Source organism: Haliaeetus albicilla, chromosome 22 (assembly GCF_947461875.1).
Source record: "Haliaeetus albicilla chromosome 22, bHalAlb1.1, whole genome shotgun sequence".
Lineage (NCBI taxonomy): Eukaryota > Metazoa > Chordata > Aves > Accipitriformes > Accipitridae > Haliaeetus > Haliaeetus albicilla.
In genome coordinates this window covers 25,657,409-25,672,655 of record NC_091504.1, presented here as the reverse complement: position 1 = coordinate 25,672,655, position 15,247 = coordinate 25,657,409, and the positions used below count along the sequence as shown (strand labels likewise).

The following is a 15,247-nucleotide window of genomic DNA, read 5'->3' as shown; positions in this document are numbered from 1 at the left end:
CCAGGCTGGAGCAGTTAGTGACAAACTGCAGCCCGTGGGAAGGACCCACGTTGGAGAAGTTTGTGGAGGACTGTCTTTTGTGGGAGGGACCCTACGCTGGAGCAGGGGAAGAGTGTGAGGAGTCCTGCCCCTGAGGAGGAAGGAGTGGCAGAGGCAATGTGCCATGAACTGATCATAACCCCATTCCCCGTCCCCCTGCACCGCTGGAGGGGACGAGGTAGAGAATTTGGGAGTGAAGCTGTGCCCGGGAAGAAGGGTGGGGTGGGGGGGAAGGTGTTTTAAGATTTGGATTTATTTCTCATTACCCTACTCTGGTTTGATTGCAATAAAATAATTTTCCCCACGTCGAGTCTGTTTTCCCCGTGATGGTAATCGGTGAGTGATCTCTCCCTGTCTGAGCCTTTTGTTATATTTTTCTCTCCCCTGTCCAGCTGAGGAGCGGCTTTGGTGGGCACCTGGGGCATCCAGCCAGGGTCACCCCCCACATTGTTTGAAGCTGTAGATGTCCTTGTCCTGCTGAGCATGCTCAGCTCCAAGTTACACGTGTAGGCAGCTTGTTGCGATGTCGGAAGTCCCACTTGAGTATACCAGCCCCAAACAGCTGGTGCTCAGGGAAGGCTGCTGTATTGGGGTGTACAGCAGACTCGGCTTTTTAACGCTTAACCCATGCTGCTCCTGTTCGCTACTGGCTTTAGAAACTTTCTCTCCCCCACCCATTTAAAAAAAAAAAAAAGGTCTGAGGTAGTTCACTAGTGTTATCATCAAAATAAAGTTCAAAATCTCCCACGTATAGTCCACCTAACGTGTGCAAATGGGCAAGTTCTCGTTCAGTTTAATGTCTAGGTGCGCCCTGACTGCAAGGGCCAACATCATAAATCGGGGGGGGAGGGGAGCTGAGTCCCCCTGAAAATCCCTTTCAAGTCCCGTTTGTCTTTCTGGGAAGAGCTCCTTCATAAGCAGCAGTGCCTTGCTCTTTCTTGAAATGAAGGTGAGGATTATTTAAAGTGGGCTGGAGCTCCACTTCCCCGCGGGAGCGGGGCGGGGGGGGATGCTAAAGCACGAGGTGACGGGTCCTTGGGCTCATGCAAAGGGAGCGGGAAACCGGCGGGGGGGGGGGGGGGCACCGGGCTGTCCGGGGCTGCGGCCTGCCACCGCCCGCTGCCGCTGTCCCCGGGGCTGCGGGGGGGGCGGCGGGTCGCGCCCGGGGCCGGGCCGTGGTTGGGGTTGGGGGGGGGGCAGGAAGCCGCATCCTGGATCCGCCCCGGCCCCGCTGACTCACGGCGCGGCGATAAGCCCGGCCCGGCCCGGCCCGGCCCTGCGCGCCGCGGCCCCGGCATGTCCGGGACATGGGCGGCCCCGCCGCGCCGCTGCGCCCGGGGCTGCTCCGGGGGCTGCTCGGGGGGCGGCGGCTGCCGCTCCCGCTGCCGCTGCTGCTCCCGCTGCTGCTGCTGCTGCCGCCGCCGCCCCCCGCACAGGTACGGCCGCGCCGCAGCCCGCGGGTGGGAGGCTGCGGGTGCCCGTGCGTGCCCGTGCCCTGCGTGTGAGCGCGGGTGGGAGCTCCCGGCGGGGTGGGAGGGTGCGGGTGCCCGTGCCCTGCCTGTGAGCGCGGGTGGGCGCGTGTCCCGCGGGTGTGGGGGGGCCGGCACGAGAGGGTGCGCGTCCCCTGCGTGCGTGACCGCGCGGGCACGGGCGTCCGTGAGCGCGCAGGCGCCGCTCCCGCGCTCCGCTCCACGCGCGCGCGTGAGCGCCCCGACCCGCGGGGCCGTGCGTGGGAGCGGGGTCCTGCTCGTGACAGCCGGGGCGGGGGCGCGGGGTCCGGCACCCCGGCGAGCGTGGTTTGGGGGGCGAAGGGGCTGCGATGGCTGCGGGGCCCCGCGGCCGCACGTCGGTGCTGTCGGTGGCGGGCGGGCGATGGAGACCTACGCCGGGTGAGGGGCCACGGGCGGTGCCCGGGGGGGGGTTGGGGGGTGTTCTCCGCTCAGAAAAGCATCTCCATCTCTGGGCCCGGCCGGGGCTGAGAGCGGAGCCCGCTGCCCTGGGAGCCCCCGGCCCCTTCCCGCCCGCTCCTGCCCGCAGAGCTGCTGCCTGGCAGGATGGTGCCCTCGGGAGCCCGACGGCAGCCTCCGCAGCCGGCGCCGTTTCAAGCGGGGAGGGCAGCGTGCCGGGGGGGTTTGGCAGAGGTCGGTAGCGCTGCTCCGGCAAAGCAAGCAGCGGGCGCTGGCACCGAGTTTCTGTCGGTGCCCGGCCGTCCCCCTCCGTCGCTGGAGGAGCGAGCGTGCCCCGGGCCCGCAGCTGAGCTCCAGCCCCAGCGGCATCGCTGCAGACTCCCGGGTGGCGCGGTGGGAGCCTCGGGAAAGCACGGGTCCTGGGGACATCCCATGGGAGCAGCAGCCGCGCTTCTGGGCTGGGGCTGGCCGGAACGGCTGCTGGGGTGGCCAGGGCTGGGGGCCAAGGGGAGGGTGGCAGCTCCCGGGCAGCCAGCGCTCCCAGTTCTGCCCATGGTGGTGCGTGGGGAGCAGGCTGGGCAGCCTGGCCTTTGTTCGAGTGCCCCGTCACCGAAAAAACAGTAGTTGCAGAAGAGATGGAAGAAACTGCAAAGCATCGGGGGGAGGGAAAAGCAGAGCCTGCGAGCGCAGAGCCTGCTGTAGCTCTGACAGCTGGGAGGGCTCGGCCGTCTCGGTTCTGTTTCCCTCGTGCAGGTGGCCACACCACAAGAGCTCCGTGTCTGCTGGCCCGGCTTGTTGTCTCAGCCGGTCCCTTGCAGCCGGCAGCGAGCCTGCCTGCATGGCCACACGGTGCTGGAGAAGCAGCGGTGGGGAGCAGTTGCTTTTCTCTGCCTGCCCCACTGCGTCCTCTGGCCAAAGTGAGAGCTGAGAAACTCTCTCTGACCTCACTTAAAAATTAAGCAAGAAGAAGGGCAAATAGAAGAATTGGGCTTAGAGCAGAGGGGTTGATGTGAGGTGCGTTGGGAGGGAGCTGGAGTGTGCTCGTGGCAGGAGGTACAGCCAGAGAACAGGTGACCTGGCACCCGTCGGGGCTGCTGTCTGTGTTGTTGGAGCTGCAGGAATTTCAGTAACTCAAGGGAGAACGTGTCTCCTGGCTCCACAGTGCCATGGCTGCTCTGTTACTGCCATCAGGTTCTGCTCTGTGGATGGGCACGTGCTTACACTTAGGGCACCGTCTTGGCACCGGCGCTCAGCCGGTCCCTGCTCTTCGGTCTGGCCGGGTCCCCAGGCCGGGCTCTCTGCCCGGCTCAGGCTCCAGGAGCTGGTACAGAGCAGGTGAGAGGCAGCGAGGGGGCTGCCGGGGGGACGGCATGCTGGGCCCAAGGGATGTCCTTTGGCTGCACCTGCAAGAGTCACCGGGGCAGCAGCTTGCTCAACCGGCTGCTGCATCATGGCCAGCGGTGAGCCCTGGCGCTGCTCTGCTCCTTGGTATCGGGGATGGCCATGCTGGCCCTGCCTCTGCCTGAAGCCATTTGGGTCCCCGTGCTGTTTGCTGATCCCTGTTTGCTGACAGGGTGAGGCTGGTGTGTGTGCGGCGGCTGAGCTGGCGCTTGCTGTACAGGTGCCGTACACGGAAGCAGCAGCTCCTCTTCCCAGCGTGAATTTGCAGTTACTTCCTCAACATCAAGATAGCTGAAATCTGTAGCTTTGAAGGCCTGGGTGAGCATTAATTGCATTTCTGGCATGAAAAGTCACCCAACTCGTTTGTTTCTGGAAGGAGCCGGTAGTCAGGCTGTTTGTGTCACCTTTAGAAAGGGACTTGTGGCTGGGAACAGCCGCGCAGAAGCTCATCCCCGCTGGCAGGAACGCTGGCTCTGGGGGAGAGGGGAAAGGCTGCACCAGCCCCGGGACTGTGCCGGTGGGATTTGACCGGTGCTTCAGGAGCCGGGGACCACGAATGCCACATGCTGCCAGTAGTGCTGCTCACTGCGAGTGCAGCAACCTTAGTGCCAAGGCTTATTGCCATGGATTGATAAAACACAGCACCTCCAAAGAGCCGTTAGCAGATGCAATTCTGCAGGTGTCCTGTGCAGGTGGAGCTGGAGGAACAAGCAGATTTAATATGCTGGTGCAAGGAAATAAATTCTTTTCCCTCCCAGTCTTGCCTCATTGGGGATGAGAAGGGACCTTGGGGCTCTTCCCCACAGTCTGCTGCTGTGGCATGCTCAGGGCGGGGGGCTGCTGAGCTGCCTGAGATGGCCCGGGCCATGGGGGCTCATCCCCAACTCTGGCCCTGCTCTCTAAGGACGGCATTTCTGTCCGTAGTGCCTGAAAGCCAGTGCTGTGACTGTCCCAGAAACACTGCTCTTCATATCCACTCTGGATGGAAACCTTCACGCAGTGAGTAAGAGCACAGGTGACATCAAGTGGACCCTGAAGGATGGTGAGTAATGACACGGGGGGTGCTCCCTGGACTTGTCACTAGCCGGGTTTGGGGATACACACCGCCAGCCTGGCTCTTGCTGGTTGGGCTCTGGGCCAGCAGTTCCTCCAGCCCTGGGGGACACTGCCAGCTCCAGCCCCAGGCACGGCCATGTGCAGGGAAGAGCATGGCGGGGGGGGTGGTGGTCAGACCCCCCATGGCCAGCAGTGCCTATTCTGGGTCTGAAATGCAAATAGACTGTGGACCTGGGTACGGCAGCGCATGGCTGCGCTTGGTAAACACTGCCACATTGTCCCCGCTCATAGGGAGAGGCTGCTGACGTCTGTGTTTCACTCTCTTTTTCAGATCCTATTCTGCAGGTGCCGGTTTATGTGGCAGAGTGAGTGTCATCCCCCGTGGGCAGGGTGCCCTTTCCAGTTAGGCAGGCTGCGAGCCGTGCAGGAGCCTTTCGGAGGTGCACGGCTGCCCTGATGAACCAACAGATTCACAGCAAGAAAGAGGAACCTCAGAGAAATGAACCTCCCAGCCCATTCCGTAGCGTTGCCTTAAACCTACCCTTTGTGCTAGCACTTCGTGCGTGATGATGAGGAATAGCTGCTCCCTGCTGCTGAACATGTAGCCTTTCTACAGACAGGCGAGAAGCTCTCACCACCACCATGCACAAAAGCGTAGGAGAGAAATTGAGGAAAATCCACCTGGAAGCGCTGGGGGAAGGCAGGACAGCAGGGAGCTCCCCTGGGGCGGGCAGGGCACAGAGCCAGCACAGCTGGTAGGCACTGGGTGGCTGTATGGAGTTACAGTGCTGACCCAGAGCAGGAGTTCATCTCCTACCAAAGCCGGTGCTGGAGGTTTCCCAGAAAGGTCAAGCCCTGTAGCGAATCACCCTGGAGCAAACTGCTGAAGGGGTTTCTAAAGAAAGCAACTCCTCTTTAGCCCTTGGCGTGTGCCTGGGGCAGGGGGCAGCTCACGTTTCATCCTCCTCTCTCCTCCTTTCCAGACCAGCATTCCTTCCAGACCCCAATGATGGCAGCCTGTATATCCTAGGAGGAAAAAACAAAGAAGGCTTGATGGTCAGTGGGGCTGCGTGCATCCCGCCCACCCACACCCCTCAGGGTTCACCGGGCTGGGGGACTGGGGGGACCGGGCGGACCTGCTGGTCAGGGCGAGCCTGGGGGCCATCAATTGCTCCAGCTTGGTGCTTGGAAGATGTCAGCTGAGTGGGTGTGGGGCAAATACAGCTGGCAGCCTTTCCTTCCCCACCACCCCGTCCTGCGCTGGGGTTGAGCAGTGAAGGCAGGCGAGGAGGAGGAGGCTGTCCGGGGGGACCTCTCCTTCCCACCCTGCTCCTGAAGGCAGGAAGGCTGCTGCTCGAGGAGGTGTTTCTCTGACCCCGCATCCACGCTGCCGTCTGTGTTGCAGAAGCTCCCGTTCACCATCCCGGAGCTGGTCCAGTCCTCGCCGTGCCGCAGTTCAGACGGTGTGCTCTACACCGGTACGCAGAGCCCGGCCACTCCGCCAGACCCGCGGCGGGGGGAGGAGGAGAGGCTGCATGGGGACCTCCGGGAACGTGTGTCCGTGGAGGGCAGGGACAGGAGGAAGCCTGACAGGCGGCTCTTGGGGATGGACAGCAGGGCTGCGAGACAGAGAAAATGTATTTTCGTTCTCAGGGAAGAAGCAGGACACCTGGTTCATTGTGGACCCCAAGTCAGGAGAGAAGCAGACCACTCTCTCGACAGAGGCCTGGGATGGTCTGTGCCCGTCAAGTCCCCTGCTCTACATTGGCCGTACCCGTAAGCCAGTCCTGCTCCCCGTTCGTCCATCTAGTCCCAGGAATGGAGTGCTGGACGGTGACCTCGTGCCCTGCTCTTGTCCCCAGAGTACGTCATCACCATGTACGACACCAAGTCGCGGGAGCTGCGCTGGAATGCCACCTTCTCCGACTACTCGGCACCGCTCTGTGAGGAGTCTTACCACTACAGTGAGTGGCCGCTGCGCATGCGGGAGCCACAGGATCCAGCTCCCCCGGCAGCCTGCTCGCAGCGGGACCCTGGCTCTGCGGGGACCCTGCGGTGATGCTGCCATGGCCAGTGGGTCTCAGCTGTGCCGATTGCTGGGGAAAAATGGCTGCTGCACCGGCCACAGCTCTCGTGGGAGCAGAGCAGCAGGCAACAGCCCACGGCCAGTGGCACGACTGAGGGGGAGCGGAGGGGGGGCAAAGCCCCATGGCCAGCACCGCTGCATCGCCCCCTCCCTCTGGCTTTGCCTAGAAATGGCACACTTCGCCTCGAGTGGGGACGGGCTGGTGGTGACGCTGGACAAGGAGAATGGGGAGGTCCTGTGGGCGCAGAACTATGGCTCGCCCGTGGTCGGCATCTATGTGTGGCACCAGGACAGCCTCCGCCGTGTCCCCCACCTCAACCTGGCGATGGAGACCCTGCGCTACCTGACATTCCACTCACAGGACATCCACCTCTTCAAGTGGAGCTACCAGTCCGTGAAGGACTTTGCCACCACCAAGACCCAGCTGCTGTATGTGGTTCCTGTGCCGTGGCAGCCGGTGGCATTTGTGTTGCCTGTGCTTGGCCACTCTGATCCGTGGTGGATGGAAGCCTGATGCTTGTCCCTGCCTTGCAGGCCAGCGCTTTACGTGGGGAAGTACGCGGCCAGCTTCTACGCCTTGACCTCCCTAGTCCACGGCAGCGTGGCTCTGGTGGTGAGTCTCCCTGCTGGCCCCTTCTGGGGTGAGCTGCGGCGGGTGCAGGTCCTGGCTGCACGGTGCTCCACGAGCTGTCGGACCCCCAGCCGCAGGGCATCACTCTGGCCAGGATTGACGGCCCCACCACGGATGATGTGACCATGAGAGAGTCGGGGGAGTGTGAGATCACGCCCAGCACCGACGTCAAGTACCCGCAGGGCAGCATCACCTCACTCCACAACCAATGGCTCCTAATAGGTGCGGACCCACAACGGGCACTGGCTTTCCCTGCATCCTCGCTCCCAGAGGGTGCCCCGGAGAGGGGCAGCCTGAGCTGCTGGTGTGTTTTGGGGTGGCAGCCCAACCTGCTTTGCTCAGTGGGGTAAACGGGACCGAGGCTGTGATTCAGCCTCAGGGACTTCGGTGACTTTGGCTTGGGGCTGGTGGCAGCCCATCCTTGTCCCCTCCCCAGGACAGAGACCCTTTGAAGCGGGGCTCACAATTACCCGTGCTGCTGGGTGTGCTATTGCACATTAAGCCCTGCACGCAGATGCTGGGTTAATTAGCCTGCTCTGTGATTGCTGTCACAGGTGTGATGGCTGCATTGGCAGGATTGGAAATCAGGGTGGTGTCTTGGGGTCGTGGCAGGGGAGGCACAGAGAAGCAGGGTCAGGCCCCCCACTGCATGCTGAGAGCAGAGGACCTTGCCCTCTGCCTTTCTCCGCTGGCTGCTGCTGCTGCTCCAGGTCCCCCTCTCTGGGCTGTAGCTGTGATGTTTTTTGCGTGTCCCATGAGAACCGACACCCCTTCTTCTGAAGAGCCAAGGCTGTCTGGCCAGCCCATGTCGGTGCTGGGGAGATGAGGGACTGATGCTGTGACCAGAGACCAGCTGATGGTTGTCTCTGTTCTCCTCCCACCGCAGGGCACCACGAGCTGCCCCCCGTGGTCCACACTACAATGCTGCGAGCCTTCCCAGAGAACCTGAGGAAGACAACGGAAACCATCATCCCCAGGGCTCCTCCTGCCAGGACCGTGTTCGACGACGTGAGTGGCGGAGCTCTGCTGGGTCCCACCTCTGTTCTGGGGGGAACCTCGCGCCGTGCTGGGTTGCCGAAGGGTCTGGGCCATCTGGGGCTGGGCAGTGGGTCCCCAGCATGGGGTAGCACGGGGAGGGGGTCCTGCGTGCAGGGCTGTAGTGAGGAGGGGGTCCCAAACTGGAGCACCCAGAGGTCCGTCCCTCTGGTGTCACCCAGCCCCTGGCATGTGTTGCAGTTTCTGGCCCCGAGCAGCCCGGAGGAGCCGGCTGTCCGCAGCGAGGGGCAGTTCCAGCCAGACCCCACGCCGAGGGAGCAGGTGGAGGTCTACCCCGAGGCCGGCACCTGGGACCTGGTGGTGGCTGGCATCGGCACGGCTCTGCTGGGCGGAGGAATCCTCTTCCTCCTGCTCACGGTGAGTGGTGGCCGGTGGAAGAGCCCACTGCCTGCCACACGACCACCACTTCTGAAGGGCCGGGGACCTTGTCCTTGTGGTGGAAGCAGTGGTGCCGTGGCTGCAATGAGCCCCGCAGTGCCCATGCTGTCTTGTACGCTCTCGTGGTAATGAGCCGAGGTGATGCGCGGCTTGCTGCCGGCTGGGCAAGGGACAGAGGGTGCACACGCTGCTGGGGCCGAGCCCTGCTGATGCCCCAGCTCTGCTCTGGGTGCAGAAGCTGAGCACTCCCATGGTTTGTGTTCCAGAAACTGCAGAAGCAGCATGCGGTGCAGCAGCAGCAGCTGGAGAAGCAGATTCAGCTCCTGCAGCAGCAGCAGGAGATGCTGCTCCCAGGCCGGGTCTCCAGGGAGGGTGTCCCTGCAGAGCCCGGGGAGCCGGGGCTGAGCCAGGGAAGCGCATCACAGCTCTCGCAGAGCTCCGGCCCCTCGGCCCACCTGAAGGACCTGGCTAATGGAGTGGTCAGCCCAGATCCGGCTGTCCCAGCAGCTGCTGCAGGTGTGTGCAGGTGGGAACAGGCAAGATGCAAGGGGGTCTCTGTCAGTAGATATTGTTACCCAAAGCAGGAGCAGACATGAGAGGGGATGCAGTCCAGCTGAGACGGGAGGAGATGCAAGATCTGCTCCTGGATAAGCATAGGCTACAAAAGCAATTGCAAGAGTAGGGCCGAAGAAATGGTCAGGTGGTTAAAGAACTGGATGTCCTTCGTATAGGACTAAGGCTCATAGGCTGAAGGATGGGTGCCTTCCTCTTCCTCTGCAGATGCAGAACCAGATGTGATTGTAGTTGGGAAAGTTTCTTTTAACCCCAAGGATGTGCTGGGCCATGGAGCTGGAGGAACCTTTGTCTTCAGGTGGGTGGCATCCCGGGGTGCCTGCCCTCATTCCGCTCTCATTCTCTCTGGGAGCCACAAGGAGAGGCGTGAAGGCAGCTCCTTCCCTGGGCAGTGGTCAGTGATTCAGGGGCTTTTGTGAATGAGTTGCCACCCTCCCCTTCTCATGGTCCTCATCAAACTCATCTGGGGAGCTTGGTCTTCTGTAACCAAGGTACCAGTATGCAGGGCAGGTCTCCCCCTCGCACCAGCGCCCTGTGCTCCCCTTCCCCTCCTGCGTGCGCCAGGCTGTCAGGCAGCTGGGCTGTGCCTGCTCCAGGCCACCTTCAGCAGCAGCAGGTCTAGTCCCTTGTAAGGTTCCCCTGGCTCTGGCTGAGCCCCTTTCCCCAGCACTAAACACAGCATAAAGCAAGGGAGGCTGTTTTCCTGCAAAAAGGGGAACCTGAACCCCCAGTTTCCAGCTTGCTGCAGAGATTTCTGCCTGTCCATGGCTGTGACAAGTCTTTGGAGGTCACTCCAAGGTGACCCACGTTGAGGACCCCGAGGGGCACGTTTCCAGCATCAGCCAGAGCCTGGCTGGGCTGTGCATCTGCAGCACTGGGCTCCACTCTGGCTGGGGAGGGCCGTGCACGGACGCCGCCATCGACTCTCCGTGCAGGGGACAGTTTGATGGCCGGAACGTGGCTGTGAAGCGTCTCCTGCCTGAGTGTTTCCATCTCGTGGACCGTGAGGTCCAGCTGCTCCGGGAGTCGGACGAGCACCCCCACGTCGTCCGCTACTTCTGCACTGAGAAGGACAAGCAGTTCCACTACATCGCCATCGAGCTCTGCTCTGCCACACTGCAGGAGGTGAGCCTGGGCATGGGGCCGGCCGCGTGGGGCTGCTGCTGGGGGGCTGTTGATCAATCCTGGATGTCCCCATCCCTGTGTTTGCAGGTCGGTCCCCAGGGCTTTCGTCTGTGCTGTTAGGGAGGTCCTGCAGTGCTCCCACGGGAGCAGCAAGCTGTGCCTGCCCGAAGGCAGGGTTGGCAGCCAGCGGCTCCCAGGTTTGGAGCCCTTTTTGGGGTTCCTGCCTGGCCACAGGCACGCAGCCCTGCTCTGAACCTGCTTCCCAGCAGTCAGAGGGAACAGCGTTTGGATTGGGCATGGCCATGCTGAGAAGTGCTTTGGAGAGGCAGAGCAGCCAGCAGCAGCACTGTTCCTCTGTCAGTCAAGCCCCTGCTCTTGTTCTCCTGCCGATTTGCCCCCTCGGGAGGGACCGGGCAGCTCCGAGCCTTGGCATCGGTCGGGGCAGTTGTTCACGTGCTGGGAAGAGAGTCAGTGGGGGGGAGGAGAAGCATCCTTTTACCGCGCCATAAAGCAGGAGCATTGCTGAAGCTGTGGAGGCCTGAGGACACGAGTGAGGGCAGTTTGCTGCAGAGGGAATAGATGCTGACTGGTAGAGCTGGAAGTGGCAAGCCTTGGGCACAAATGGCCTCCACATGAGCTTGTCTCCTTCCACCTTGGTGGAAGCCTAGTGAGAAGTCTCGCTCCTGGCAAGCTTTGCCTTCTTTGCCCCAGTAAATCAGGCTTCAGTTCATCTCTTTCTACCTCTGTGTGGTTCCAGTACGTGGAAAGCCCCAGCTTCGATCGCCGCAGTCTGGACCCGGTGTCTCTGCTGCGTCAGACCATGTCCGGGCTGGCCCACCTCCACTCCCTCAGCATCGGTAAGAAGGCAGCGTGCAGGCAGGAGGGCAGCGTGTCCCGTCTCGGTCCCATCCTCAGCTGAGGCTGCAGGGTTTAGGCAGCAGCTCTCAGGGTCGGCAGCGTGCAGGGCAGAGGCAGAGCCCCGTCCTGCTTCGGCAGGTGACGCTGCCCGCTGTCTCTTCCAGTCCACCGTGACCTGAAGCCCTGTAACATCCTCATCTCCGTCCCAAATCGCCACGGGCAGATCCGAGCCGTCATCTCTGACTTCGGCCTCTGCAAGAAGCTTCAGAGGGGACGACAGAGCTTCAGCCTCCGCTCCGGTATCCCTGGCACCGAGGGCTGGATCGCCCCCGAGGTGCTGCAGGAGACCCCGAAGGAGAACCCTGTCAGTGAGCCTTCCCCTGCGTAGGGTCCTCTTTGAGCCCGTCGTGACAGTCCCCCATGCTGGCAGCAGCCTCACGGTGTGCTGCTGAAATGCACAATTAAGACAAAAGCTCTGAGAGCCCAAGGCAGCCCAGGTGCAGAGCACTAGTGCTCCTCGCCAGGACCACCCTCGTCAGCAGCCGCCCCTGCTCTCCTGCCCTCACGGGGACAGTCCCTGGCTGTGTTGAGCACAAGGCGTCTCATCTGGCTACAGTCCTTGGAAATTCGGGGTGGGGAGGTCAGAGGGGGCTGTGGCTCACTGCGAAGGTTATGTTTCTGCTAGTCTGTTTAGCCCAGGAAAGCCTGTTCCTGCTGGAAGACGGTTGCTGTACTGGTCCCTGGCAGGGCATGTACTGGTTCTGGCAACGTGCTCCACCTAACCTTGTACTGGGGTTGGTTTGCACAGCTGGGTGAGACAACAGCAGCCCTGGCATGTCCGTCTGGCTGTGAAGTCCCGACTTTTGTCTGTGCCTCTGAAAACTTCTTCCCTGATAAGGACCTGGCATGGTGGGTGCTTCACTGACTCCAGAAAGCAGGGCAGGCAGGAGCCCTGGTGTGATGCATTTTCCAGCAGCTCTGTAGCAAAGGACCAAGCGTTCACATGAAAGAATGGAAAAGTGGGGAGGTGAAAGCTTTCCTCACCCTTTGCTGCGAGGGTCCCATCTCCACCTTCGTATTTTGCAGACGTGTGCTGTGGACATCTTCTCAGCCGGCTGCATCTTCTACTATGTGGTGTCAGGAGGGCAGCACCCCTTTGGGGACAGCTTGCGGCGACAGGCCAACATCTTGTCGGGCTCTTACCAGCTGAGCTGCCTGCAGGAAGAAGTTCATGGTGAGACCCTTCCCCCAGGCACGTCCCAGTGGGGAAGCCCTGATCCGAGGGGCACAGCTCCCAGTCCTTCTTGGGGGGGTTATTTCTCCGTTGTGTTGTTTCGCCTACAGACAAGCTTGTTGCGCGAGAGCTGATTGCGGCAATGATCAGCCCCGAGCCCCAGCACCGACCTTCGGCCCCCATGGTCCTCATGCATCCCTTTTTCTGGAGTGAGGAGAAGCAGCTGCAATTCTTCCAGGTGAGCACATGCCGTCCCACTCGGCTGTGAACATAGGTGTGGTCTGAAAAACAAGTGCTGGAAACAGCCGTGTTTCGGTCAATGTGCCCATTTTGAGCTACTCTTGCAAGGGGGGTCCCTGGGTTTGGGGTCAGGGCCAAACCCTCTTTGTCCCACCTCGGCGCTGGCTCTGTTCCCTGGCGCTGGATGGGGCAGCACAGGGCAAGGGCCAGCAGTGTAACCACGCCGGTCCCCGCTCTCGGGCACGCAGGATGTCAGCGACCGCATCGAGAAGGAGCCTGCCGAGGGGCCCATCGTCTCAGCCCTGGAGTCGGGGGGACGGTCGGTGGTGAGGACCAACTGGAGGATGCACATCTCCCTCCCGCTGCAGACAGGTGAGCGCGGGGGGGGGGGGGCAGGCTCGCCCCTGCAGCTGGAGCCCGCTGCCGCCTTTCACGCAGAACTGGGCAGGGAATGGGGGTCCCGGGTCTGGTGCCCTTTACTGGGCAGGAGGCACCTGCTCGCGCCTAGGAGCCGAAAAGCAGGGAGGGGTAAACGTGCCAGCCCTTCCTTGGGAGGGCAGAGCAGAGCAGTACCCTGGTTTGCTGCGGGCTGCGGTGCTCGCTGTGCACCCGGCGCTGGCACCACGGGGGGCTGTGGCAGCCCCTCGCCCCGGCCGCATCCCGCCTCACTCGGCGTCTCTCCTGCTCTCCCCAGACCTGAGGAAGTTCCGCACTTACAAGGGGGGCTCAGTGCGTGACCTCCTGCGGGCCATGAGGAACAAGGTACAGCCGCCCTGGCTCCCCTTCACCCCTGCCGCCCACCGCCCCCAGCCCCACTCACCTCGACCTCTCTCCTGCAGAAGCATCACTACCACGAGCTGCCAGCCGATGTCCGGGCAGCCCTGGGCTCCGTCCCTGACGGCTTTGTGCGGTACTTCACCTCCCGCTTCCCCCAGCTGCTGCTGCACACCCACGGGGCCATGAGGGTCTGCGCCCAGGAGCGGCTCTTCCACTCCTACTACTGCCAGGGGCCGGGGGGCGAAGGCAAGTGAGCGGGGAAGCACGCCGGGACGGCACCTGCGGTGCGAGGCTGCTGCGGCTGCTCCTCCCTGCCCTGCATGCAGCCACAACCCCATCTTGCAGCAGCTGGGAGCAGCCCTGGGGGCTCTGCGGAGTCCTTCTCCACCTCCCCGAGGTGAGGGGGGGCCCCAGGACCAGGTGGTCACCCAGCGTACACACGGGCTACAAGCAGGACGGTCCGGAAGAGGCGAGCGCGGGGTGGCACTGGGCTCTCCTGAGCCCAAGAGGGACCCTCTGGGCACCCACCTTTGCAAATGCTCCCAGTCAGACTCAGGGGCCCTGAAGGTATTTGTGTCACAGAACGAAAAAAAAAAATCTCTGCAGTGGAGATGGTGTTTGAGAAGAAAGAAAACGCATGTTGGGTTTTCCCGAGGGCAGCCGGCGGAGCAACGCACCCGCAGAGCGATGCAGCCAGGCTGGGGCCGGGTCCCAGCGGGGCATTCACCAGGGATCAGCTTTGTCCTCCCGTGCCACTTGCCTGGGGAAGCAGCTCTTTGAGCATGTGTCCAGCACATGGCTGTGACCAGGACCGATACACCTGTCTGGACACTGGCAATGATCCTTCAGCCCAGCCGAGGGCTGAGGCTCAGCAGATCAGCTTTTAGCAGCCACCCCAGGGCTTGGACCCACTATTTGCACGAAGGCTGCTGAGGGCAAGGCACCACCAGCCCCAGAGAGAGGCATGGGGCCTCCAGCACAATTCCGATAATGAAGTTTTTAATCTCAGCTGGGCTGAGAAAAAGATTTTCTCCCTTTTGGTCACCAGCAGCTTGTAATTACGCCAGGCCAGAGCCCCTGCATCAGTCCTGCACCCAGGAGTCCCAAGCAGTTTGCACAGCAGCACAGCTGTGCAGGAGCAGTTGTCTGGGACACAAAGGCAGGGAAACCCCTTCTCCCCAGGGATCCCTTCCCTCTGAACACACGCCTGTGCCTGCAGCTCCCACAGCCTCCTGCCGCCCCAGCGCAGGTGTCCCGTGGGTGTTCTGGTTTATGGCATCCCTATGGGCATGTATTTCATATGAACCAGTCTCTAAGCGCAGCACCCGCTGGGTCCATGGGCAGACTGGGAGCTGACATGGCAGCTGGAGCCCCTTGGCAAGGCTTCCCCTCTATAACAGCAATAATTTTGTATAGTCTGATTCCTCTGTGTGCTGGGGTGTGGGATTTTGTTTCACAGGTAACAAGAGGTTTGTACCTGGTTTGTTTTCAGAACACTGTATGGCCTAGAGCATTTTCTACAAAAAGTTATGTAAAAAAATAAAAACTAAAAAGCTCATCCTGCTTAAAAATAAGCCATCCTGAGAGCACCCGTAGGTGCTGGCAGTGAACAACAGTGGGAGAAAATGCAAGGTAGCTTACTGGGCTCCTGCAAAAGTCTACTAAGGTAGATGACTTTTGCTAACTCTATTTGCGGGCATCACTTGCAATATTTGCTAACTCACATTTGTGAGCATCTTTCATGTAGTAAATAGACCCAGTCAAATGGAAAATGGGAAGGTAAGGCCATTAGCCTACCAGTAGGCTGGTTACAGCACATCTATGATAGCCCTAAGGTCTCCTCTCCCACAGCACAGCTGGGGAGATCAGCAGAAACAGCAGTAACA

General features: G+C 61.5%; 1 protein-coding gene across 1 annotated transcript; it reads left to right on the top strand.

Annotated features, from left to right (window-relative positions):
- Positions 1-1,250: 1,250 nt before the first annotated feature.
- Positions 1,251-14,919, top strand: ERN2 (endoplasmic reticulum to nucleus signaling 2). Its single transcript, XM_069810589.1, has 22 exons — positions 1,251-1,475; positions 4,272-4,389; positions 4,735-4,768; positions 5,387-5,459; positions 5,809-5,881; positions 6,057-6,179; positions 6,266-6,367; positions 6,657-6,918; positions 7,024-7,102; positions 7,192-7,342; positions 8,007-8,128; positions 8,357-8,533; positions 8,821-9,070; positions 9,335-9,425; positions 10,063-10,252; positions 11,010-11,109; positions 11,275-11,474; positions 12,197-12,344; positions 12,455-12,582; positions 12,833-12,956; positions 13,279-13,346; positions 13,424-14,919. Exons 1-22 carry the CDS (start codon positions 1,347-1,349, stop codon positions 13,613-13,615), a joined length of 2,934 nt encoding a protein of 977 aa, XP_069666690.1. The 5' UTR covers positions 1,251-1,346; the 3' UTR covers positions 13,616-14,919.
- Positions 14,920-15,247: the final 328 nt, after the last annotated feature.